The sequence below is a fragment of the Lolium rigidum genome, chromosome 4 (genome assembly GCF_022539505.1).
Source record: "Lolium rigidum isolate FL_2022 chromosome 4, APGP_CSIRO_Lrig_0.1, whole genome shotgun sequence".
NCBI lineage: Eukaryota > Viridiplantae > Streptophyta > Magnoliopsida > Poales > Poaceae > Lolium > Lolium rigidum.
In genome coordinates, this window is record NC_061511.1 from 80,332,904 (window position 1) to 80,357,924 (window position 25,021).

General features: G+C 48.6%; 1 protein-coding gene across 1 annotated transcript; it reads left to right on the forward strand.

The window, feature by feature from the left end:
* The first annotated feature begins 19,333 nt into the window (after nucleotides 1–19,333).
* LOC124647290 lies at nucleotides 19,334–23,184 on the forward strand. Its single transcript, XM_047187253.1, has 3 exons — nucleotides 19,334–20,486; nucleotides 21,457–21,548; nucleotides 22,620–23,184. Exons 1-2 carry the CDS (start codon nucleotides 19,334–19,336, stop codon nucleotides 21,507–21,509), a joined length of 1,206 nt encoding a protein of 401 aa, XP_047043209.1. The 3' UTR covers nucleotides 21,510–21,548; nucleotides 22,620–23,184.
* Nucleotides 23,185–25,021: the final 1,837 nt, after the last annotated feature.

A 25,021-nucleotide genomic window follows, 5' to 3' on the forward strand; every position in this document is an offset into this window, starting at 1 on the left:
TGATGGAATCCTGCAAGCTGACACGAGACATCGGTACACAGACAAGCGGGGAGAGCGATTTACCCAGGTTCGGGGCCCTCGATGAGGTAAAACCCTTACGTCCTACCTGTCTGTTCTTTGATTATGATGAAATCAGGTTACAATGGGGTGCCGAATAGTTCGGCTGTGATCTCGTCGAGATGCTAGTAGCTAGGGTAACCTAGTTTTAAGCTTCTGCTGGCTATTGTTGCTAAGGTTGATTGTGTCCCTCGGCAGGCCCTCTCCTGGCCTTTATATAGGAGGCTAGGTCTCAAGGGTCCTACCCGAGGACGACTAGGTTTACAGTAGATTAGATCTAATCTTTCCTTGTTTGTCCGTTTCTTGATCTTGTCCGCCAAGGAATCTTCTGACGCACCGGCCTAATGGCCCATCTCGCCTTCTGGTAGCTTCATGGGCCTCCAACTTGTCAATATCAGATAGGGCAATACTGGTTACCCGAAGGGTAATGCCCACGTCAGTAGCCCCCGAGTGTCTAGCCGAAAATAATTCGGGTAGAGACTGATGCATGTTTTCTTCTGGTATTCTTCTCCTTCACTGTTCTTGCTCATCTTAATTGTGCTTCATCTTCTTCTTATCGGGTGCGCGTCAGCGCTCTCGATGGGAGTAGCCCCCGAGTCTAGGTATGGATGCTTGCAATCCGTGCGTAGACTCAAGTTGTACCACTCGAATACTTTCCTCTGCCGAGGTCTTCATAAATCATCTGATATATTTTTACGCAAAGGATAATGAGTAACATGCCCAACTGTTGTCCAGTTAACTGCCGATGGCAAAACACCGTTACCCTACACAGAATCAAGTCCCCGGGCATGATCCTGGAGTGCAAAAAATTTCTATCGGGTGTGCATCACGAACTCTCGATGGGAGTAACAGGCCCCGAGTATCTGGGTGCGCGTTTTGCAACCGAGTGCTGGCTCACAACTTTACCCTTTGACTGCTCATTCTGTCGAGTCCTCATTTATCGAGTGCGCGTCAGCGCTCCCAATGGGAGTAGCCCCCGAGTCTAGGTACAGATGCTCGCAATCCGTGCTTAGACTCAAGTCCTTCATCCGGTAACTTTTCATGTTTCCTTCGAATGCTTTCAAATCATGACGTCATTGATGACGTATAACCGCTGCAGGCTGATTTGACGGGTCCATCATGACAAACTAGCCCTAGCCCTGTTCATTCAACGCTTTAGGGTTTGACCGTGTAATGATCGAGGTGGCTCCTCGATTTTCGCGCAATCGTGGGTGTAGTGGGCCGTCAGTTCTCTCCCTTCCTTAAGCACCACGTGCTTGCTTCAATTTTTCCCTCAAAGTTTCCAGTTTTCTCCACAGTTCCCGCAGCATCTTCTCATTCTTCCTCTTCTTCCTTCTCCCGCCATTGTTGCGCCGCCGCCACAGTTCCAATCTTCTCCAGATCTCGCGATGGTGAAAAAGAGGAATACCACCGCCGCTGCTAGCTCCACCAGCGAAGGTGCCGCTGCCAAGTCTTCTTCTTCCCTTCCGAAGGGGAACGCTCCAACCGCCCCTCCCCCAGCTCCGGCGCCGCCAGCGCCGTCGGGCTCGATGGCCAAACCCGGAGATTGGGTAGCTTCAACCGTCACCAAGCGTGACGAAAACAGATCTCGAAGCCTAGGATTGATATCCTCCAATGCCGGAGATGTAATCCTTCCAGGTGCGATCTCTCGGCCTGATCCTCCTGCTGGATTTTCTGTGATGTTCTTATCTTTTCTTCATCGAGGCCTTTCACTCCCTGCTCATGGATTCCTCCTCCATCTCTTGCGGACGTATGAAATTCAATTATGGCAACTTACCCCCAATTCGATCCTTCACGTTGTTGTGTTCATTACCCTTTGCGAGGCGTTTTTGGGCATTGAGCCTCATTTCGGGTTGTGGAAGAAGATCTTCTATGTGAAAAGATACAACAGTAGTAATGGGAACTTTGTCACCGGAGGAGTAGGTTTTGTTGCTCGCTCAGAAGTCAATTACTTTAATTTCCCAATGAGAGAGTCCGTGCAAGGATGGCGGTTGAAATGGTTTTACGTTAGGGATTCCTCGTCACCCGAATGTCGACTCCCCTGCTATGCCGACGTTTCTGAAGCCAAACCTAAAGACTCCTGGAAGAATATCCTCTCAACCGACGAAAGGGCCTCAGCCGAAGAATTGTTTGCCAAATTCCTTCAAATTAAAGAAGCTGACGGCCAAACTATGACTGGTACGGAGGTGGCAGCAGTTTTCCTGAGGCGCCGAATCCAACCAGTCATGGCCGGAATTCACCCGATGTGGTTGTACTCAGGTCCAAAGGATGTGACCAGGATCAATGCTGCCGATTTATCAGAAAAAGAGTTGCTCGATGAAGTTCGTCGCCTCACCTCCTTTAACCAGGCCGATTCGATTCCGCTGATTTCTTCTTATGCTCCCCTAGACGTTGATCATCCGCCATTAGGGGTACTTTCCTTTCTTTTTCATATCTCTTATTACAGCTCTTTGCTTAGCCGACATGATTATCTTTGTTCTTATTTGTCATTCTTCTTTGTCAGATCCTTGTGCCTTCTGAAAATACACATGACTCACCGGATGACACTTCTGAGGGAAAAGGCTCCTCAATCCCCATAGATTTTCATACCATGGATCAAAGAGGTTTAGAGGATGAATATAACGGTCTAATGAATCTTGAAGTAGCCCATGCTGATCTTCCCTCCTCAGCCGATAACACCTGTACCGCAGACGGATCAGTGCGCAATGTCGACGCTGATCGTGATACTTTTGTTGATGCAGCTGCGGATGGGGCCAAGGCTTCTCCCGCGAAGAGATCAACCGGCGGCTTCGCCGATGAAGATGATCTCTTCGACATGTAAGCAGTTCCCTCTCGAAGGTTATACTGTGCCTTTTTTATCTGTCGTACTCCTATTTTAATCACAGCCGGCTGTTCATTTTTGCAGTGACGAGGGTTTTGCTGAACCTCCTCCTAAGAAGGCCAAGTCCGATGCTGTTTCGCCAGTCGCGGTAGCTTCTGAAGCTTCGGCGCCTAAGGCCGCTCCCACTGCTCAAGCTTCGACCGCGTCTTCCCTTTCCAAAGGAAAGGATATTTCTCCAACTGCTGCTACTGCGGCCCCTTTTTCTCGTAAGTCCTCTTTTGATCTCAATAAGAATTTCTTGGAGCGTGCCTTGTTTAATTATTTCTGTTTCTCTCTTTCTTAAGGACCTGCGTGGCGTTATCTCTTCTCTGGAGATTTTCGCCTCCCGGTTCACTTCTCTAGAGGTTGACAAAGTTCGGCTACAAAAGGAGGTCGAATCTTCTTCTTCAAAACTGGATGGTGCAGTCAAGATAGCTGCCGCGGCTCGCCAAGAGATTGATTCTCTGAAGGAGGAGCTGGCCAGACTGAAAGGGAAGTTGAAGGAGGAGGAAGCATCTAGGCTGGTGGCTGAGGCTCGAGCAGCCGAAAAGGATGAAATCCTTCGCCAATCTTCTTTGGCCTTGCTTGGTAATCTTCAACATACCTTTGTCGGAAGACGTTGTTAAGGATTTAAACTTTTGTCAATGACTAAATTTCTTCATTCCTTTCTATTGCAGAGGAGGCGAACATTCCTGTCGATTCCCTAGAAAGAGTTGCAAATAACTCCCCGTCGAATGCTGTGTCAATGGTTCTTGCTTCTCACCAGCTTACACAAGAGCTTCTCGTGAAGGGGAAGAGTGTTCTGGCACAGATACACTCGATGATCTTCCCCAAGATCAATCAAGAAAAGACCCTGGGACAGCTGATCGATTCCTTCGCGGTTAACACCAAGGAGGCCATCGAGGTACTCAAGCGTACATCGCGCACTTATGGTGCTGTCCTTGCCTTCCAGCTTATGATGGGTTACGGCTTTAAGGGTGATATCGAGGAAATGACTAAAGGGCTTCCAAAAGGGCAGGACGGGCAATCTGTTGATTTGAGCACCTTTAAGGCGTCTGCTCTTACTTGTGCCCGTCAGCTCATTGATTTGGTTTCATCAAGGAAATCATCGGCTGGCCCTAGTTCATCGACTCAAACTCAGCTTCCTTGATTCTTGTAACAAACTTGTGTCTTTGAGCTTGATGCAAAACATTGTTCTGCCGCCAAACTCATGCTTTGTAATAAACTTCGTGCTGTCATTGTCGTAGACACACTCTTGCTTATGATATCAGTTTCTTGTACTTCTCCCGATGGGAGTTTATTTTGGACTAGCTGAATGCTCGTGTGTTGCTACGATATGTTAGTTTTGGATATTTTTTACCATATAAACATAATACACATAAAAGTTCACGTGCACAAAAAGTGTTTCTGTACGTTCCTAAAAAAGCATCCTAACTTTTTGTAGATACCAATAAATCTATATTATATTGTAATCTAAATTCATACTAAATGGAGGTTAACTTCTGACGAGCGGAGCGAGATCCATCGCCGGAGTCTTGAGTGGAGTGATCTGCCACATTCTAATCTTCTACTTCTAGTTTTAAAGCCAACCCGAGGTTCAAGCTAGTTCTATGAGCCGCGAATCCTACTCTGAAAATAAAAATACCCTGCTTTTTGCGAGCATTGCTTCTGAGCTAACTTATATTCTGTCTAGAAGCAAACCCTCCGATACAAAATACTACAGTACTATACTTTAAAACTTGTGTCACTTAAAAGCGCAATGACTCCAGAACGCAGAACCGCCCCTATTGCCCATGCACACGAGCGGAGCGGTGGAGTCGCCGCTAGTTCGGGTCTGCTAACAACTTGTCTGCCGTGCTCACGAGCTTCCACGCCGCGCGTCGTTAGGGAATTATATTTGCCGGCGAGTGGCACTGGGACGTCGCAGGTGCTCATGTACCACGTATAGTGTGGCGCACTGGCGGCCGACCCAGGCGTCGAGAGCAGCATTGTAGTGGCCCTGGCCACTCGACCTGGAACCGCATATATAAGCTACTCGCCCCCGGCACCTTCACTCGGTGTTGCCGTTGCCGACGGTGACCATGGAGAAGGTGCCCGCGTTGGCGTTGCCGCAGCCTGTCGCGTGTGCAGACAAGAGGATGATTCACCCGTCGGGGCGCACGGCAGGTGACCTCGACGGGGACGTCGGCGGCTACAACAGCGAGGATGCTCACGTACCCAGTGCTGCTGCTACACCTCGATGTGTAGGTAGTGCATGCCTTGCTTGTGCATCGTGTACAAAACCTCTTTCCGGGCCACCCTCGTGCTGGCAGAGGGAGGTGATCTTGCTACCGAGAGCGCCGATCAGCAAGCCCCTAGATGCTTGTACACAGTGCACCGGCGGACATGTCAGTTCTAGTTGGCCGACGGCACCGCCGGCCTCCATGCTCAGTGTGCAGAACACCAAACCGAGAGGGCAAACGCAGTGTCGACCACGACCAAAAGCACCAGCGGGCGTGGAAGTCTGATTCCTGGCCTTCGTCTCCACTGCAGCCGGCAGCGCCGCGCGAGGAGCTGATCCAGGTGGGAACGCGGGTGCTCGTCATGCGTTGCCGGCTACGAGGGTGGAGGGGTGTAGCGCCTGCCGAAGGCCAATTCACTGCAAGATCTCACCGTAGCGCCTGATCCTCTTGAACTTCCTCGTAACGCTCGATTTCGATTTCGATTGTGGGCTTGGACAGATAAGACGCAAAGGCAGTCGATTGCTCGTATATTTGAAGGCTCAGAGCATCTCCAGTCGCGTCCCCAAACCGTCCCCCAAACCGCGCCGGATTGAGCGTTTGGGGGACGTGTTTTGCTCGTGCCGCGTTTGGGGACGTCGCTCCCCAGCCGCGTCCCCCAAACGCCGCCCCCAAATGAATATTTGTGCAGGAAAATAAAGGTTTTCATTCAATTTTGATTATATATTACAAAGTTTGAATGAAAACGGCTAGATTTCATCTAAACCTAGGCTACTGACCGCCCGGCGGCGCGTTCGACGGCCCCGCCCGTCGTCGCCTCCCCTACGCCGCAGCTCCTCCTGCGCGCGCCTCCTCTCCTTGCGTTCGGCGGTGGCCGACGGTGCCGCTCCCGCCGATAGTCCTCCTCCGCCCTCCCCGCCGGGCCGGCAGGAGGGAGAGCTCGACGGCGCGACGAATCTGCGCCTCTTCGCGGGCACGGGCGTCGTCCTCGGAGCTTCTTCTCCGACTCGAAGGACTCGACGAGGGCGCGTTGCTGATCGGCCGCCTCGTCCGGGTGCGGGGCGTCGTCGTCGGACCGGCCGAACTCGCCGTCGTCGCCGCCGTCCTCCACCTCGGTCTCCTCCGCCTCGGCCTCCTCCTCCATTGGCGCCTCCTCCTCCACATCCGTTGGCGCTCCATCATCGCCGCCGCATACGCGTCGGCCGCCGCCAACCGCTCCGCCCGCCTCCCCCATAGCGCCGTAAGCGCCGACTCCCGCCGTCGACGCTCCTCCGCCGCCGCCATCGGCCGGAGCTCGATCGACTCACGCCGCCGGCACTCGATCGAGTCACGCCGTTCACGGAACAGCGCCGCCGCTCATCGCGCCGGGCGCCGGCGCTCGTCAGCCCATCGCTGCTCCATGTCCTCCCGGAACCGGCGCCGTCGCGCCTCTTGTCCCGTCGAGGCGTCGAACGCCGCAACGGTGTCGCACCGCCGCTCATGCCACGCCGCTGCCGCCGCGGCCTCCTCGGCCGCGGAGGCAGGGGCGGAGAACGCCGCAAGATCCGCCGCCTGCCGCGCCTCACGCCGCCGGCGGGCCTCCTCCTCGAGTGCCTCCTCGAGTGCCGCACGCCGCTGCCGGCTCGTCAATGGAGGAGACGGCGGTGGAGGGAAGTGGCCATCGCCGGGCGGTTCGCCATTGCCACCGGTGATGGAGGAGACGGCCGTGGAGCGACGAGGGCTGTGTTTGTTGCCGGCGGGGTGTGGTGGCTACCATTGATGAGCCGGGAGACCTTTTATAGACGCCGGCGTCGGGAAGAAAGCGCGGGAACGGACGAGAAGAGGCGGGAAGATCGCGCGGGAACGGGCGGTGGCGTGCGAACGCCGGCGACGCGTGGAGGCCGCGCAGCGACCGACGAGACGTCTCGCCTGCCCCTCCGTCGCCATTAAGGCAAAGATGCCGCCGTGTGTCATCGCGCGCGAACAACTTCCGTCGCGAGGTAGGCGACGGTTAGGTTAAAATTAACCGTGCCGCCGACGCGTCGGCCCCGCCACTCCCCGCTCGCTCGCTGTGTCCGGCATCCCCGGAGCGTCCCCTGTGGGACGGGGACGGGCTCGGGGCGCCGGACACCGTATCGGGCCGCGCCGGACAAAATGGGCTTGGGGGACGCGGCCGAACGCTTGTTCGTCAGCCGCGCCCTCAATCGCCGGGACGGTCTGCGGTGACGCGACTGGAGATGCTCTCAGAGACAATAAGAGTTCAACTCGAACGAGAACATACAAACGGGGATCGTGATCGAGCGGCGCCGCCGGCTGGCCAGCACCCTACGCACGAAAGGACTTTCCTCTTTCCTGGTGGTGTTTGACGGCGGGTTTGAGTTGGATCTGAACTCCCTTATCTCGTATGAAGCTGACGAACGAAGTATAACAACCACCGCCAGCGCACGATGATGTAGTTGGGCCCGGTGACTCGGTGAGGTATCACGTGGCTGGCTTGGTGTGCCTGCCGGTTTTCTTTCTTTCCTGGTTTTTTTTATGCAGGACGAAGGAATCCCACCCCAGGCGCTCGGTGCGGCATCGTGGACGTGCGTGGTTAGCTGCCGGTTTATTTGACGGACGAAAATTTATTTCGGTTTTTTTTACCTACCAACACCACCGATCCGTAACTTATTAGTAGAGATGTTCGGTTGTACCATATCCATCACTTCTTTATAACCAGTGCTTTCCGCAGTTCTTCCCAGTACCTTCATTTACAGACGACTCGTCGGGTGCTCTTCCCGAGAGCGATCGGATCCAGCGCATGAAAGATCGAATGACGCAGATGGAGAAGGATTTACGCAGCACTTATGCCTTAGCTGCCATCATCAATAAAAAAGGCGAGACTGCGGCCGCCGTGGAACGGTACATTCTTGGCGAGCTGCAGAAGGCTACCGAAAGTTTAAACTGTAAGTTTCTTGATCCTTTTGCCTGCTTGCTAGCAACTTCTTGTCTGGATCTTTGACTGATTCTTTTGGCAGTCATAGCGTTGAATCCTCGCGGAAGAGAACAAGCGGATACACGAGCGGGTGCGTGCTTTGACTCAGCTTTCCTCATCCGAAGAAATTTTCTCGGCGGGACCAATCGAAGACCTCGGCCGTCGTTAAATTCCGTGATCGGGTGCAACAGATCCACCGGCTTCTTCGACAAGTGCTACAGGGCCATGAGGGTAGTTTGGAAAACAATGTTCCCTCCGAATGCAGCTTCCCTACCCTTTTGACTTTGATGTCCGAATTTGGAAGTGCCAAGAAGGTTCGGGAGCCGGTAAGATCTCAAGTCTTTGCAGGGGCCAAGTGCACGCTTGCCCTTGTGCTTGCTTGTTATCCCTCAGCCTTGCTTGCTGTCTATTGCCAACGCAACTGGTGACTTCGAGGAGCTGTACCCGAGGGTTTTAGCTCCTGCTCATGTAATTGTCGACAGGCTTGAGGAGATGTCAAATGTACCTGAGGAAAAGGAAACTCCGCAAGGGTGATATAACGGTGTAAAGTTACCTTTGTAAATTGTATTGGCTAGTTCATCCGAGTGCTCGGATTTTTTGGGCCAAAAACTTTCTTATTTGGTTGGTACATGAATGTGTACTTTTACCATGCCGTTGGCAAATATTTAAAGGGGCGAAGCTTAATTGCCCGTTGGATGTATGAGTACTAGTTGGTTAGCAAATCATTATGAGTGATCAGCTCGTGTTGCAGGTTTTGCTAAACCTGTTGTATGCGCAACTTTGCTTTCAACCGTTTGTAAATTTCGACAGTCATTCCCGAATTTTTCGGGTGTAATGATTCTACCGATGAGCCCGTTGTTCCTTTGATATTTCCATAAGTAAAATATCGAACGTGGGTTGTTGTTTATAAAGTATTGCTATTTGCGGCACTCTTTAGAGGCATCTATAGCGGAGGAAAAGGTGGACGTCCTTTAGCACTCGTAGAGGCTTTTTTTGGAGCGCGATCTTCTGCCTTGTACTATGTTTACATAGTGATGGTGCGTAGAAGTTTGTCGTTACTGCAATGCTGAACAAGGGAATAAAGCTTAAGTTCTTATTAATAAGGTAAGCACGATGCTAGAGGGCGGAAAAGGGGAAGCCCTGTTTTAAAGTAAAGGGGAAAAGACAATAAAGGCTGGTAGACTGCTCAGGTACGGAAGGGGTTCTTCTCCTCTTCTGGCTTCTTCACTGTGTCAGTGATTGCTGCAGCGTTGCCGGTTTCGTCGTGGGTTTGGGCGGTGATTGCCATTGTCTTGCCATCTCCTAAGCCTTCCGTGCCATCGCCGCCGATCCCTTTGCCGCCGAGGCTCTCGCCGCCGAAGCTTCCGCCGTCGAAGTTTTAAGGGTGAGAGCGGCTGAATTCTTCTTGGCGTCCCCGCCATCTTTTTCTTCCTTAATTTCTCGTATAGACAGCTTGGGCGGAGGGTCGATGATTTCTTGCCGTGACCCGAACTTTGCAGCAATCCTCCGAAAATCGCGATCACAATTGTCCGAGCGTGAGAAACTTCCATAGACTCGTGATGTTTGTCCCGTTGTTCCCGTGCATTTTCAGCTTGAGGTATGCATAATGCGTCACAGCCATGAACTTGGCATACGCTCGGTCTTCCGAGTATAGCGTGATACCGTGACTCCCAGCTCACCACTTCGAACTCGATCTTCTCCTTCCTCGAAATTGTCGGCCCCGCCGAAGATGACATTCAGGTAGACTTTGCCAAGAGAGTAGCTCCGGTGCGGTTGGAAGGATCCCATGGAAGCAGTGTGTCTCGTTTCTTCTAGCATGTTCATGGTGATCCCCATACTTCTAATTGTGTCGACAAAAATCAGGTTTAGACCGCTTCCACCATCCATGAAAACTTTGCTCATCTTGAACCCCCCAATTTGTGCTTCGACTACCGTGGCGGCGTGCCTCGGCTTTGGTATGGTCATCGGGTGATCTCGCTCGACCGAACGTAATGTTCCGAGAGGACCATTCGACGTACTCGTGGATGTTTGCCATGATGCGTTCGCCAAGTTGATCTCTCGGGTGAGTTTCTTCATCTCTCTTTTCGAGACACCTGTCCTATGGATCATGCTCATCTGCCCACGTGGTGGTGGAAATGCCTCGTTGGGTTGATGAGGTTGAGCTTGCTCGGACCCGATGTTGCGGTGGAGGTGGTGGTGGTGGTGGTAGTTGTTGCCGGCCTCGCCTCGCCGGATGAGTTTATGCATATCGATGAACCGCCGACAGTCCCCGAGCAGGTGGCTAGACTTTATTTTACCGTCCTTGGAGTCGGTATATGAATGCAGGTAGCATAGGGCGTTGATCTGCTCAACGTAGGGTAATTCGGGTGTTCTCTCGCCGTCGTGGTTTATAGTTGCCACGGCTACCGCAGTTGCTCCGATTACCGTCCTGTCGATCGTCTCGCCTGTCATCATACCGGTCGCCCTGCCGATCAGAGTAGCATGCGGCCACCAAGTTATTGTCATCATAACCGCGGTTCTTCCTTCTCTTGTTGCGATCCCTTCGACCGCCCGAATCATGTTTCGGCTGGTCATCCTCTCCGTCGTCGCTGCGCTGTCGTGGCTTTCGAACGTTGTCTTCGCCATCGGCCCAGCTGTTGGCGATTTCCATTAACTTGGTTATGGTTTTAGGCTTTTTGCGCCCAAGCTCCTCTATGTAGCTTTCCCGCTGAACGCCGTCGCTGAAAGCGTCAATTGCTCGTCGACGTATACGTCTTCGGCGGCGTTTAGGAGTTTTGTGAATCTCCCGATGTACGAACGCATCGATTCCCTCTGCTTCTGGCGGCAATTCCGCAGCTCTTCGATCCCGACGGGCTTCTTGTATGTTGCTTGGAAGTTGGCAACGAAGGCATCTACTAGGTCGTCCCATGATTTAATGGAGCCTTTCGGCAGCCCCCTTAGCCGTGCCCGTGCTCGAATCTTTCAAGTAAAGCCGCAAGCATTGCATTGCTCGCTATCCGGTTTCCTTTGTGTAGGATCACGACTGCAGGTAGTCGTCTATCCAAGATCTTGGTTCTTGCTGCCCATCGTACTTGGCGGCATCGGTAGGGGTAGGCTTGAACTTTTTGGGTGGCATCGTTTCGCGGATCTTGTAACTTAGACAAGTCGCTCCCCGAGCTCGCCGTCGTACTCCCGGTCCTCATCCGAAGAATCGCCGTCGTCGTCCTTCCCGGTGGCGCGTCGCCGCCTTGCTTTGTCGATCCTCGCTCGGGTGATTTTGTCTCGAGCATCTCTCGCATGATGTTTCGACCCACCGCCTTGGATGGTGGTCCTTTCTTTTGGCGGGGCTAGGTTGTTCCCCAATATTGCGAGACTCTCCAGGGCACCTCGATGATCTTGAGCCATGGATCCTTCGGGCGCTGGTTGATGAGGTATGCGGCGAGGTTAGCCGTTGCTCCCGCGACGGTCTTCGGCCGTGGCATGCCGGCGGTATCCATAGTCATAAAGGATTTGGTCGGATTCGACGTTATTTCTCCGGCGTCATCTTCCGAAAGCCTGGATAGTCTTGACCGGTTCTTGCCTGTTCCGTGAGTGTTTCGGGAGGCACTCCCTTGCGAGCCCCTTCGCCGTTCGCTGGATCGATCCGCCGCAGATAGGCGTCTCTCAAGGGTAGCTTGCTCTTTCGACGAGTGCTCCCGGTTTTTCTCTAGTATGGAGCGATAAGCATTGAGGGTTCCAACCGAAGTTCCCGCGGGGAGCGGCGTGTTGTTGAGTACCGCTTCCCTTGCCGCCGCCCACTCCTCATCCGCGATAGTGTAATCGCTGCCGCGGTTGCTCGGCGCCGTTTCCAAAACTTGCCCTTCTACCGGAACGGGGGTATGGTCCTCGTCTCCTCCGCGCCTTGCGTTTCCCGTGTTATTGGCGACATAAACCCGATGGTGTGCCGCCCTTCGGGTGGTTCCCCGGATGATGCTCGTCGATACTCGTCCTCTCCCGATGAATACCGGGCGTTGCGTATGAACGGCGTGTCGCTTGATCCCAGCCCGTGCCTGGTGTCACAATTCAGGCAGTAGTACGAAGTTAGTTTCGAGGATGAGGAATCATCCGATCCTACCGACATGGAGGACGCCGAGCGGGGAGTTGAGGGCACAGGGGAGCACGTCGACCCCGTCGCCCAGCCGACAGTGTCGAGTGATGATGACGCGCTTGATCCCGCCGACCCGGAAGTGGGGGATTCCGAGCAGCCGAAGGATTCCCTCTCGCGTTGACGTTGTAGTGAACGCCGCCGAAGGTCATCTCCATGTTTCCTTGTAGATCTGAAAAGTTCGAGCGGGAGGAATCGCCGTGTGGAGTAAACTCGTAGGAGCCGAATCGGATCGGGCTTCCTGTGGTCGGTGACGATGGTGTCGATGAAGCCGCCGATGAAGCCGCCGGCGAAACCGCCGGTGTCATGATCGGATCTGCCGATGCTCCGCCTTGTGCCGACAAGTTTCCTCACGGACGGCGCCAATTGTCGAGGGTGCTCCTCGGCAATGCCCTCCGATAGGGGCTTAGGGTTGATGGAATCCTCGCAAGCCGACACGAGACATCGGCACACGTACAAGCGGGGAGAGCGATTTACCCGTGTTCGGGCCCTCGATGAGGTAAAACCCTTACGTCCCCGCTCGTCTCGTTCTTTGATTATGATGAAATCAGGTTACAATGGGGTGCCGAATAGTTCGGCTGTGATCTCGTCGAGATGCTAGTAGCTAGGGTAACCTAGTTTTAAGCTTCTGCTGGCTATTGTTCCTAAGGTTGATTGTGTCCCTCGGCAGGCCCTCTCCTGGCCTTTATATAGGAGGCCAGGTCTCAAGGGTCCTACCCGAGGACGACTAGGTTTACAGTAGATTAGATCTAATCTTTCCTTGTTTGTCCGTTTCCTGATCTTGTCCGCCAAGGAATCTTCTGACGCACCGGCCTAATGGCCCATCTCGCCTTCTGGTAGCTTCATGGGCCTCCAACTTGTCAATATCAGATAGGGCAATACTGGTTACCCGAAGGGTAATGCCCACGTCACCATACTTAATGCAATTGTCTGTTGTTTACAACTTAATACTGGAGGGGGTTCAGATGATAACCTGAAGGTGGACTTTTTAGGCATAGATGCATGCTGGAGAGCGGTCTATGTACTTTGTCGTAATGCCCTGATTGAATCTCATAGTACTCATCATGATATATGTATGTGCATTGTTATGCCTTCTTTATTTCTCAATTGCCCAACTGTAATTTGTTCACCCAACATCCGCTATCTTATGGGAGAGACACCGCTAGTGAACCGTGGACCCCGGTCCTATTCTTTACATCTGAAATACAAACCGCTGCAATTGTTGTTTCATCGTTCTTCGCAAACAACCATCATCATCCACACTATACATCTAATCCTTTGTTTACAGCAAGCCGGTGAGATTGACAACCTCACCGTTACGTTGGGGCAAAGTACTTTGATTGTGTTGTGCAGGTTCCACGTTGGCGCCGGAATCCCCGGTGTTGCGCCGCACTACACTCCTCCGCCATCAACCTTCAACGTGCTTCTTGACTCCTACCGGTTCGATAAACCTTGGTTTCTTACCGAGGGAAACTTGCTCGCCGTACGCATCACACCTTCCACTTGGGGTTCCCAACGGGCGTGTGCTTTACGCGTCATCACATATAGAGAGGTGTTTTAGTACCATGCAAATTTCTACAACCATATTTTCCTCTCTCATAATAATTTTCAGTAGCTTCATGAACAAACTCAACAATATAGCTATCATATACAACATGCGTTTCATGATTCACAAACACATAATTTTTATCAAGCTCAGAAATAATTGTATTAAAACTTTCAAACCCACTTTTATCAATAATGTAACAAGATGATTGATCATTCTCAAAAGATATGGGACTCATAGATAAAGTTAAGAACTCTCCAATCCCATTTTCATTAGTAGTACAATTAATATTATCAAGTAACATAGGACCATCATCTAGAGATTTATCATAAACATTTGCCAAGCAAAACTCTTTAGTACCATGCATTCCGACATCAGGCACAAACAAAGCATTATCATAAGATTTATCAAAATAGCATGGATTATCATGAATAACAGGAGCATAATTATTCTCACAAGTTTTACTCATAGGTAATATTTCATGAGAATCCACAGGAACATAACATTCAACCTCCTTTGGTAAGCATGGAGGACAATCAAATAGTGTAAGAGATAAAGAGTTACTCTCATTAGAAGGTCGGCATGGGTAGCTAATCCATTCTTCCTCCTTTTGTTCATCACTCTCCTCCTCTTTTTCATCCAATGAGCTTTCAGGTTTATCAATTTCTTCTTCCACCGATTCCTGCAAATTGTGAGTGCATTCTTGTGCATTAATGAGTCTCTCTTTATAATCAATGATATAAGGATTATCACTGTAGCTCTCTATGCAAAAATTAAGGATAGAAGAGACATAATCTTTAAGGTCCTTACAAACAACACAAGTTTCATAATTTTTAGCAATGAAGGATTCAATCTCAGAGGCTCCCATAAATAAGACAAATTGTTCTACCTCTACGGACCCAAAATGAATATAGCTATTCCAATTATATTTCTTAATTAAAACTTCCTCACTAAACCCACATTGAAATTTAAGATGTTTAGTATCCTGTTTAGAGCAACAGTTTATATCATGGCGTTTAAGCAAGATTTTAGCAATTGTATTCAGTTTTTCTATCACAGCACTCATAACTTTACCCGCTCTTGATTCTCTATAATTATTATATAATTCAATAAGCTCCAAATAGGTTGTAGGTTCTCCCATAGCAACAGTTTTTAATTTTTCGGTTTTTCAAATTTTTATGGATTTTCGGGTATATGAGGAAAATAAAACAAGACAAAAAGGAACTAAACAAAAATAAACTAAGCAAAATAATACTAGACAGAAATAAACTAAGTACAAATAAACTAGACAAAAGTAAACTAAGCAAAACAAAATAAAATAAAACAAAAACAGAGAGAGAGGTAGAGGGTACTCCCCAGATGAACTTATGAGTAGAGCTATGCCTCCCCGGCAGCGGCGCCAGAAAATAGTCTTGATAACCCACAAGTATAGGGGATCGCAACAGTCTTCGAGGAAAGTAAAACCCAAATTTATTGATTCGACACAAGGGGAGGTAAAGAATACTTATAAGCCTTAACAACTGAGTTGTCAATTCAGTTGCACCTGGAAAAGCACTAGTAACAGGGGTGATGTGAAAGTAGCAGTGATATGAGAGCAGTAGTAACAGTAACACAGCAGCAGTAATAGTAACACAGGAGCAATGGCACCAGAAAATAGTTGATACTACTTCCAATGTCATGTAGAAACGAGTATATGATGATGAAAGATGGACCGGGGTTCCCAGCTATCTACACTAGTGGTAACTCTATACCTAATAATAAAGAAAATAAGGTTTCCACGGTTTGATACGTTTGGTCCGTCCCACTTTTGTTTCGTCCGTCGCGTTAATCCCATCGATCTCTGCTTCAACTTCCAACAACTCTGTCCGTCGTCCCTACTAAGCCTGGCCCAATTACGTTTATGGCTCACAGCAAGGTAAATCATAACCGATTCTTAATCAACGCCGGAACCAGCACGAGCGAGATAAAAGCAGAGCATCGTCTCCCCCAAAACGCAAGCGCTTGCGCGCCTAGCGGTACCAGGCGACATCGCCGTCGATGGGCCTTAGACGATCTCAAGCCCGGTGTTTGCATGAGGCGAAGCGAGCCATCATTAGCAGTAAGGAGTAAGGACCCTCCGCCCCTCCACTGCGTGCGTCGCCGGCCGCCTCCATGGGCACGAGCCAGGAATAGCCGTCAGGTCTCTTCACGCCGATTCCAGATCCCCCAGATCCGAGAAGAAGAAGTACAAGGATGAATAGAAGAGAGATTACGGGATTTTTTCTTCGTGTGGGAAGAGGCACCGGTGTCGAGGAACCAATCGCGGCCGCCGCTGGAATTGGCGTCGTTCTGCTGCTACAGGCTGAGTTGGTGCATGGCCGCTAGGAAGTTGGGGTCGAAGGTGTGGCCCGATGGTGACGAAGACCTGATGATCACAGGCAGCAGGTCGCATATTATGCATGAGGTGCGCGGTGGGTGCGAGGGTGCGCGGTGGGTCCGAGTAGAGGACGAGGACCATGGATGCAGGCACGAGAGGCGGGAGCAGCAGGAACAGGACGACGATATCCGCCGGATCGGGTGACCTCCATAGAGCGCGGCGGCCGCTTGATGCGGAACAACCTACTCTATTCTGTGCTCCTCAAGCAGCAGCCAACACGTACGAGTGGGCACGGTTGAAAGACTTGCCCATCGATCATCTGAGCAGAGCTATGCTCACGAAAGCAAAAATATGTGTTTCGCTTGCAACTGGCAAGTGCCTCACCTGTACATGTGCAGTCATACGACCTGATAGTTTTGCTGATTTCGTGAAGCCTCTTCTCAAATACTCCAGTTTTATCAGGCGCTGCGGCCACATCTCCACCTGAGGACGCTGACTTACCTTTTTGGACGCCGAATTTATTCGCCCATACGCCGACTGGCCATCTTCCACCTGAGGATGCTGACTTTATTCGTCAGAACGCCGACTCACTAAACGCTGTTCATCAGTGCTCCACCCTAGCTGCTTAGCTGCACATTCTGTTGTTGCCTATTTTTCTGATACTCTGTCAGCTGATGTCTTAAACCATGGTTGCAGTTTATGGTTGTGAATCACACCATTGCTAGGATAAGCATAAGGTGTTGATTGAAAAAACTGAAATTCAACTTACACGCAAGTTAGGAATGATTCCTGCTTGATCAAGGATTAGTTTTTTTTTTGAATCATATCATTCGTGTGGACCAGTTCCAGAGAGGTAAGCTGCTGGTAACAACCTTTTGAAAAGCACTTTTATTTTCCATCAGTGGAATAGTATAAAGCATTATGTATTTCCCGTCTTCTTATGTCCAATAACTGAGAGATTACACCATATGCAGGAATGAAAAAACTGCACCAACCTGAGCAGATTGGACCTTCCAGGGAAGTTCGTGTGGATGTGTGCACCAGCTTGTTGTTTTGTAAGTATTTGTCAAAGATAGGCCTGAAATATGTTGTTCTCACATTGAATTGTTTATTCTGACATCATTAAATTGATGCCATGTGATTTTCACTGTTACATATTTTGATATTTATATTTTTTTGATTTTCGCTATTGCATGGTGTAAAAGATATATGTCAATAAACAATTTCATGTCATTCTGATTTAAAGATATGTAAGATCATTCATTTTATTTAATGTGACGCCGTAGCAACGCACGGGTTTTGTCCTAGTCTCCAATAACAAGTGTTGGGTGAACAAATTACAGTTGGGCAATTGATAGGATTGAAATAGCATTAAGACAGAACATCAAGATTATTAATCATGTAGACATGTTTTCCATATATAGTCATACGTGCTCGCAATGAGAAACTTGTACAACATCTTTTGTCCTACCAGCCGGTGGCAGCCGGGCCTCTAGGGAATCTACTGGAAATTAAGGCACTCCTTTTAATAGAGCACCGGAGCAAAGCATTAACACTCCGTGAAAACATGTGATCCTCATACCTAAGCCTTCCCCTCCAGCTTGTCCCAATTTCTGTCACTTTGGGGCCTTTGGTTCCGGACATAGACATGTGCATACAACTTGTAGATACAATCTAAGCAATAAGTATAGAGCTTAAATCTAAGATCATGCCACTCGGGCCCTAGTGACAAGCATTAAACACAACAAGATTGCAACAACAATAACTTCACAACTTTATAGATAGACTAATCATAATGTAACAATCTATCGGATCCCAACAAACACAACACCGATTACATCAGATGAATCTCAATCATGTAAGGCAGCTCATGAGATCATTGTATTGAAGTACATGAGGGAGAGAATACCAACTAGCTACAGCTAGAACCCGTAGTCCATGGGGGAACTACTCACGGAGCATGATGGAGGCAATGGCGTTGATGGAGATGGCTTCCGGGGGCACTTCCCCGTCCCGGCAGGGTGCCGGAACAGAGACTTCTGTCCCCCGAAACGGAGTTTCGCGATGGTGGCGGCGCTCCTGGAGTCTTTCTGGAGTTTCTTCAATTGGTCTCGCGTTTTTAGGCCGAAAGGGCTTATATAGGCGAAGAGATGGAGTCGGAGGGTGCCTGGGCCCCCCTCACAGTAGGCCGGCGCGGCCAGGCCTGGGGCCGCGCCGCCATGTTGTGTGGTGGCCCCCTGGCCCCTCTCCGACTCTCCTTCGGGTTCTGGATGCTTCCGGAAAAATAAGATGTTGGGTCTTCGTTTCGTCGAATTCCTAGAATATTGCCCGAACAGCCTTTCTGGAACCAAAAACAGCAGAAAACAGGAACTGGCACTTCGACATCTCGTTAATAGGTTAGTTCCGGAAAATGCATAAAAACATTATAAAGTGCAAGCAAAACATGTAAGTATTGTCATAAAACAAGCATGGAACATCAGAAATTATAGGTATGTTGGAGACGTATCAGGCACACTAGCGCAAACAGACGCACGATAAAAAAATGACCATTTTCGTGTCCGGCATAAAAAATGACAACGCAACGGACGTGTGCGGCATTTTGAACGTCCGATATGCATCACCTTATTGGATATGTCCTTAGTACTATCTCCGTTTCCAGAAATAAGGCGCACCCTTATTTTAAGATGAATTTTGACCACAAAAATTGAGAAACAAAATCTTGATTATATTATATATATTTAGTACTGTTGGATTCGTATTGAAAAGCACTTTTTAATTATATTAATTTCATACAAACAATTTTATGTATTTAAATTAATTTTTGGTTAAACAAAAAGCATAGTAAAACGAAAACGTTTTATTTTTTGAAAAGGGAGGTAGTACTCCCTCCGTCCGTTAATAGATGTCCAGTGGTTCGTCTAAATTTGGATGTATATATGCCTAAAAAATGTCTAGAACATTTAAATTTAGATAAATTTTTGACATCTAAAAACGGACAGAGGTAGTACTATAATTTACATGAATTTTACAAATGGTGGAGCTTTCCCAAAATTCAGTGCCAGAAGCGCTGAGCAGGTAGGTTAGCACAGGCGTGTCATCAGTGCTCCAAGCGGAAGCAATGGGCTCGTCGTGTTGTTACTGTTGTTCGGGCCAAGCCAGACTCACAGGCAGGCCTAGGGCGTACTCTTTTCCCTCTCCTCTCTACACAGTCCAGTCAGGATGATCCGCCGCCGCCGCCCTTCCCAGGCCCCCGCCTCGCCGGCGGCAGTGCTTTTCTCCCCGCTGGACGACGAAGACCTCCTCACAGAGATTCTCATCCGCCTCCCTCCGCTGCCATCCTCCCTCCCCCGCGCCTCACTCGCCTGCAAGCGGTGGCGCCGCCTCATCACGGACCGCGTCTTCCTCCGCCGCTTCCGCGCCCACCAGCACCGGAAACCCCCGCTCCTGGGCTATTTCGTCGGCGGGGCAGCCATCTTCAACCCCACGCTAGATTCGCCCAACCGCATCCCCAGCGCGCGCTTCCACTCTCCACAGATCCACAAGGAGCGCTGGGTCTTCTGCGGCTGCCGCCACGGCCTCGCCCTCAGCTTCAACGTGGACCGCCTCCACGCCGCCGTGTGGGATCCCCTCACAGGCCGCCGGCGCCACGTGGCTTTCCCGCCGGGGTTCGACAACGACCGAGAGAACATCGTCAGGAGCGCCGCGGTGCTCTGCGCCTCCCGCGAAGAAGGCCATGTGCACGGCGATTGCCATTCGAGCCCGTTCAAGCTGGTCTTGGCGCGCACCGACAGTGACCGCACACGCGCATTCTTTTGCCTCTACGAATCAGAGCGCAACGCATGGGGAAATATCATCTCAACAGCAATTTCATTCAAGCATGGGATCAGCTCCTTGATTCCAAGCGTCCTGGTTGGGAATGCACTTTACTGGCTGATTGGTGTAAACTGCATCCTGGAATTTGATTTGGAAAAGCAGAGCCTTGTTATGATGGACCAGCTGGTAGATACCCATGTAACTGACTATTATAGCTTCCAGATCTTGAGGACAGAGGATAACGGCCTAGGCCTCGCCGTTACATCAGGATTGAGCATTCAGCTATGGGAGAGGAAGTCTAACTCTGATGGTGTTCTGCGATGGGTACTGGCCAAAACCCTTCAACTGGACAGCCTCCTTGAGCTAAAACCTGGAATGGAGAAGCAAGCAGGCACCATTATATTGGGGCATGATGAGTATAGCAATGCCATCTTTGTATCTATTTCCACTAGTGTTTTCTTGATCCAACTTGAGTCGCTGCAGTACAAGAAGGTTGTCGAAAACCACACTTACCGTTTGCTCACCACCTATTATCCCTACACAAATTTCTATGCTACAGGTAAATGCACGTCTTCAAAATCCAATTATCTTTTCGCATGTGTTTGCTGGAGTTTCATTCTTTCTCTTAATAAGGGCGGGGTAGCAATTGTGCATAAATACTACTATTTCTATCCTTGTCAGTTTGAGGAATTCCTGTCTTTTATGTATGTTATTGAACCTGGTGAAAACTAGAAGAAAATTTCACTGTTGCCGGTCAGTTGTTTTTGCATAAAATATGTTACTGTTAAGTCCATGTGTATATAACTATATATATGTACTACTGATGGTAACAGTTGGAATGTGATGACAAACATGCTAAAATATGGCTTGAGTCATCTGAAATGTTACGTGACTAACTTGATTTTGCACATGGAGGCTTAGCAAGACTTGTGTTCAAGATAATATATAGTTATAAAAAAATTCAAATGAGAAAAAATATTGAAAAAATCATACTGTAGATCCATCGGTGGTAGGTCGAAGATAGAAGAGCCCAGATTCCAAATGAAGAAATGGAAACTCGAAAAGGTGAATTAGAGAATACAAATGAAGACACTTTCAGTTGAACCGCATATATCTTAGCTTATCGGGATGAATAGTGAATTGCCAATTGCATATCTTCTATGCGGACATATATATATTTTGAAGTGCACTCTCATTTTTTTTCTACCAAACTTTCTCAGTTTGAGCATTTTTCTTATTTAGTGCACTTGACTTATTATGGAAATTTCAGTTGGGATCAATTCTATATGCCCTTATTTTCCTTGATCTACTGAGTAGATTAGTATCAGTGTTCCATGCATTTGATTGTTGATATGGCTTTATTTACCTATTCCTAACCCTGTATCAAAAGCTAGTAATCTGCCCAAGTTACTCGAATATATAATGTGGAAGGTTTACCTAGCTGTTACCCTCTTTTCACTACTATTTAATCTGTATTTTATTTACAAATTTTGTTCCTTTATCACTTTATTTAATTGCTTTCCCCGTAGGCAGGGTAATTGGTGGTGGAGATGATGTACCTGAGATGTTGAACAATGCGTGACATATTTCTCCTATTAGATCTGCTAATGTGTTGTGTCAGGTGAACATTTATCTTCTGCTACATGTATATATTTTAGCTTGTCAACATCCCATTAAATGCATACCTCCGAATGTTGTGTAGGTTTAGTCAGTTTGGATCAATATTTCTTTCGGTTTGAACAAATTGCATATTATCTATCCTACTGGATATGAATGTACTTTTAATAACTTCTGTTTTCTTTCTCGTCTACCAATCCAAGAGGGTTAACTGTTTTTGTGTCCAATCTTTGTATCCTTTCCTTACATGCCGACACCTCCCATCATCGAGATATGAGGCCATCTGTCGTTCTATAGGTTTCACCAAATTACTTTTGATGAAATTCTGAACCTGGCCTTCCCCTTCTATGGGAAACTGGTTGGTTTATGTCTGATTTAGTGAGTCAATATTCATGCTGGACGTTTTTCAAGATTAAAGTTTGGGTATAGACTAATTGGAAGAATTCAAAATAGAGAATCTAAGAGCAGGGTTCAAGGAGGTGAACTGGGAGCGATATTACCTATTTTGTGTTTTCGGTACCCACTTCTTTTCACAATAAAACAGTGGTAACCAGCGAATTACTTCTGCCTTATGTACCTTCTCTATAGCTGGAATTTACTTTTGTTGTCTTTACCTGTCATATACGAGCGGACAACCCCGTGTGCAGGATAGCAGGATTTTTGTGATAAATTTCTAGGTTTTGGACTGTTATTAACAATTCCGCCTTTGGCCAAAAATATGCTAATGATAACCAGATGGTTCTACTAGCTATGCTCATATGCCGAAAGTACACAAGTGCACCACATGTTACTCATAGTCTTTGGTGGCTCAGTATCACCACCTGTTAAAAACCTTAAGAGCAAGTCAAGAACAGAAGCGGAAGTACGAAATTTTCTTCTGTACCATTTTTTCTGTCATTTTTCTGTGGTCTTTAGACATTTTGAAGAATGATTCGACTTGGGAGCATTCTGGAATAGGTTCCTTGATCGTGATACTGAACTTCACTCACTAAAGTAGCTGACAATCGCTAACTTTTGATCTTTGCTTGATGAGTAGTGAAAGTTGAATTTACTGTTAATATTGTTTGATTCACAGGTTTGCGGAGTTGTTTGACAGCCAGCAAGGTGAAGAAATAACATCCTGGTGCAGTTCCATTCCTTGTTTGGGCCAGCGATGTACTGATGTCTTGTTCCATGTGGATGCCATGATCTTCCACTATTCACCTTGATATGAAACATGTTGAAAGTGTTATCTAGCTCGCTGGAATTCAGTGGTGTTACTTTTACAGGTGATAAACCTGCAGAATTTAACTTGTTCGCTGAAATTCACCGAGCTACTTTTAGAAGATGCAAAATGGAGTTATCTGGTTTTACTTTTTGAGATGCAGAAGTTCCGACTGGTATTGTGACTCTTCAAGTGTTGCAGTAGTGTTGATTCTCTGCTAGTTAGCACTGGCTAGTCAGTGTACACCATTTAAGTATTTTTTTTAAACCGGTACACTGTTAAGGATGGTTGAGCTATTTTGCTTCAGTCATCAACCTGTTATTAATCTTCCATGCGTCCAGTTGTTTCGGCCTGCTGCTGATTGTGGGCTTGTGACCAGCACTCCTATTCATATAGTCTTATTGCCTCCATTAAGATGGGGTTCAATCGTTACCTGTGAACTGTAAAAAAGCACTGAAGTAGCCCATGATTTGGTAAATGGCTGTGGGGTCATGAACTTGGCAGTGAGCAAATGATGTTAAGATGTTTGTGGCATCGCAGGTAAAATTTCTAGCATTTGAGCAGGAGTGGATCAATTAAGTGAGAAAATCGGAAAGTGGTCAAAACCACAACATTTTGCGCATCATGTCCTCCTTTTATTGATATTGGTTTAAGATTACTTACAATGTCCGCCGTGTGGTTACATGTTGTACTCCTTTTTACACCACAAGCAGCGGCCGGTAGAAAAAATATCACTGCATCTGATGGCTAAGGTGAAAAGTGGGTTTCAGAATTTACTGTGCAGGTGTGATTGGACGAACGAGATTGATTTGCCCTTTGGATGGCCTGGTTGGGAGGGTATGCTAGCATCATTTATATGAAGTAATGTTGCTCTCCTATTGTCCGCTCTTCGTATCCGACCTATGAGAAATGTAGGAGCCTATAGAATGCACTAGCTAGTACATCAGGTGTGGTAGTTTGGTTGTACTTATATCCGCACAATTGAAAAGTCTGTTTGATACAAAGGAAGACAAACCATGTACAATTGTATATCTTATAATTTGCAACTATGGTGTTTTTAATAACAGCAACATTGTTTCACGAGAACTTCATCTATGTTCATGACATGTTTCACAATGTTTGAACACAATTTGGTTGGTTTCATTCATTTTTCAGATCCTTTAAGTACTACATTTCACATGATTTTTACGAAGAAAAATGATTCATCTCCCCCAGGGGATTAGGCGTGTCTCAGCCTCCTGGTGCCTAGCCGCACGATGAGGTCGATCCTACGGCTTGCACACGCCTGCCTTTTCCTCTGCGTGGCCGCACGTGATGGGTCCCACCCACGTTCTTATCTCTTCCGATCCCCAACCTCCACCTTCTTTTCTTCCGCCGCATATATGTGGATGTGGATGCTGGCGTGGCCTCGCCGGAGAGGATCCTCTCCTGCTCCTTCACTGCCTCGACGCCGGGAGCTCGGCCGCCTTGACGCCGGGAGCAGCTCGCCCGCCTCGTCGCCGGGAGCTCGGCCACCTTGATCCCGGGAGCTCGCCCACGGCCCGCCTCGACGCCGGGAGCTCGACCGCCGTGACGCCGGGAGCTCGGCCGCCTTGATGCCGCGAGCTCGGCCGCCTTGACGCCGCGAGCTCGCACGTCTCACCGACGGGAGCTCGCCCCCATGGCCTGCTCCATCGCTACGTCAAGCTCCGCCTCCTCTATGGTCACCCTCTTCGCCGACCTCCTCCCCTGCATCCACTACTGATGGCCGTCGTTGCTGCGCGCCGTGGGTGTAGGTGCTGCCTACTGAGGGCGCCGTTGTTGGAGATATGCCCAAGAGGCAATAATAAATGGTTATTATATATCTTTGTGTTTATGATAATGTTCACATACCATGCTATAAATTGTATTAACCGAAACATTGATACATGTGTGTTATGTAAACAACAAGGAGTCCCTAGTAAGCCTCTTGTATAACTAGCTTGTTGATTAATAAATGGTCATGGTTTCGTGATCATGAACATTGGATGTTATTAATAACAAGGTTATGTCATTAATGAATGATGTAATGGACACACCCAATTAAGCGTAGCATAAGATCACGTCATTAAGTTATTTGCTATAAGCTTTTCGATACATAGTTACCTAGTCCTTTCGACCATGAGATCATGTAAATCACTTATACCGGAAGGTACTTTGATTACATCAAACGCCACTGCGTAAATGGGTGGTTATAAAGGTGGGATTAAGTATCCGGAAAGTATGAGTTGAGGCATATGGATCAACAGTGGGAT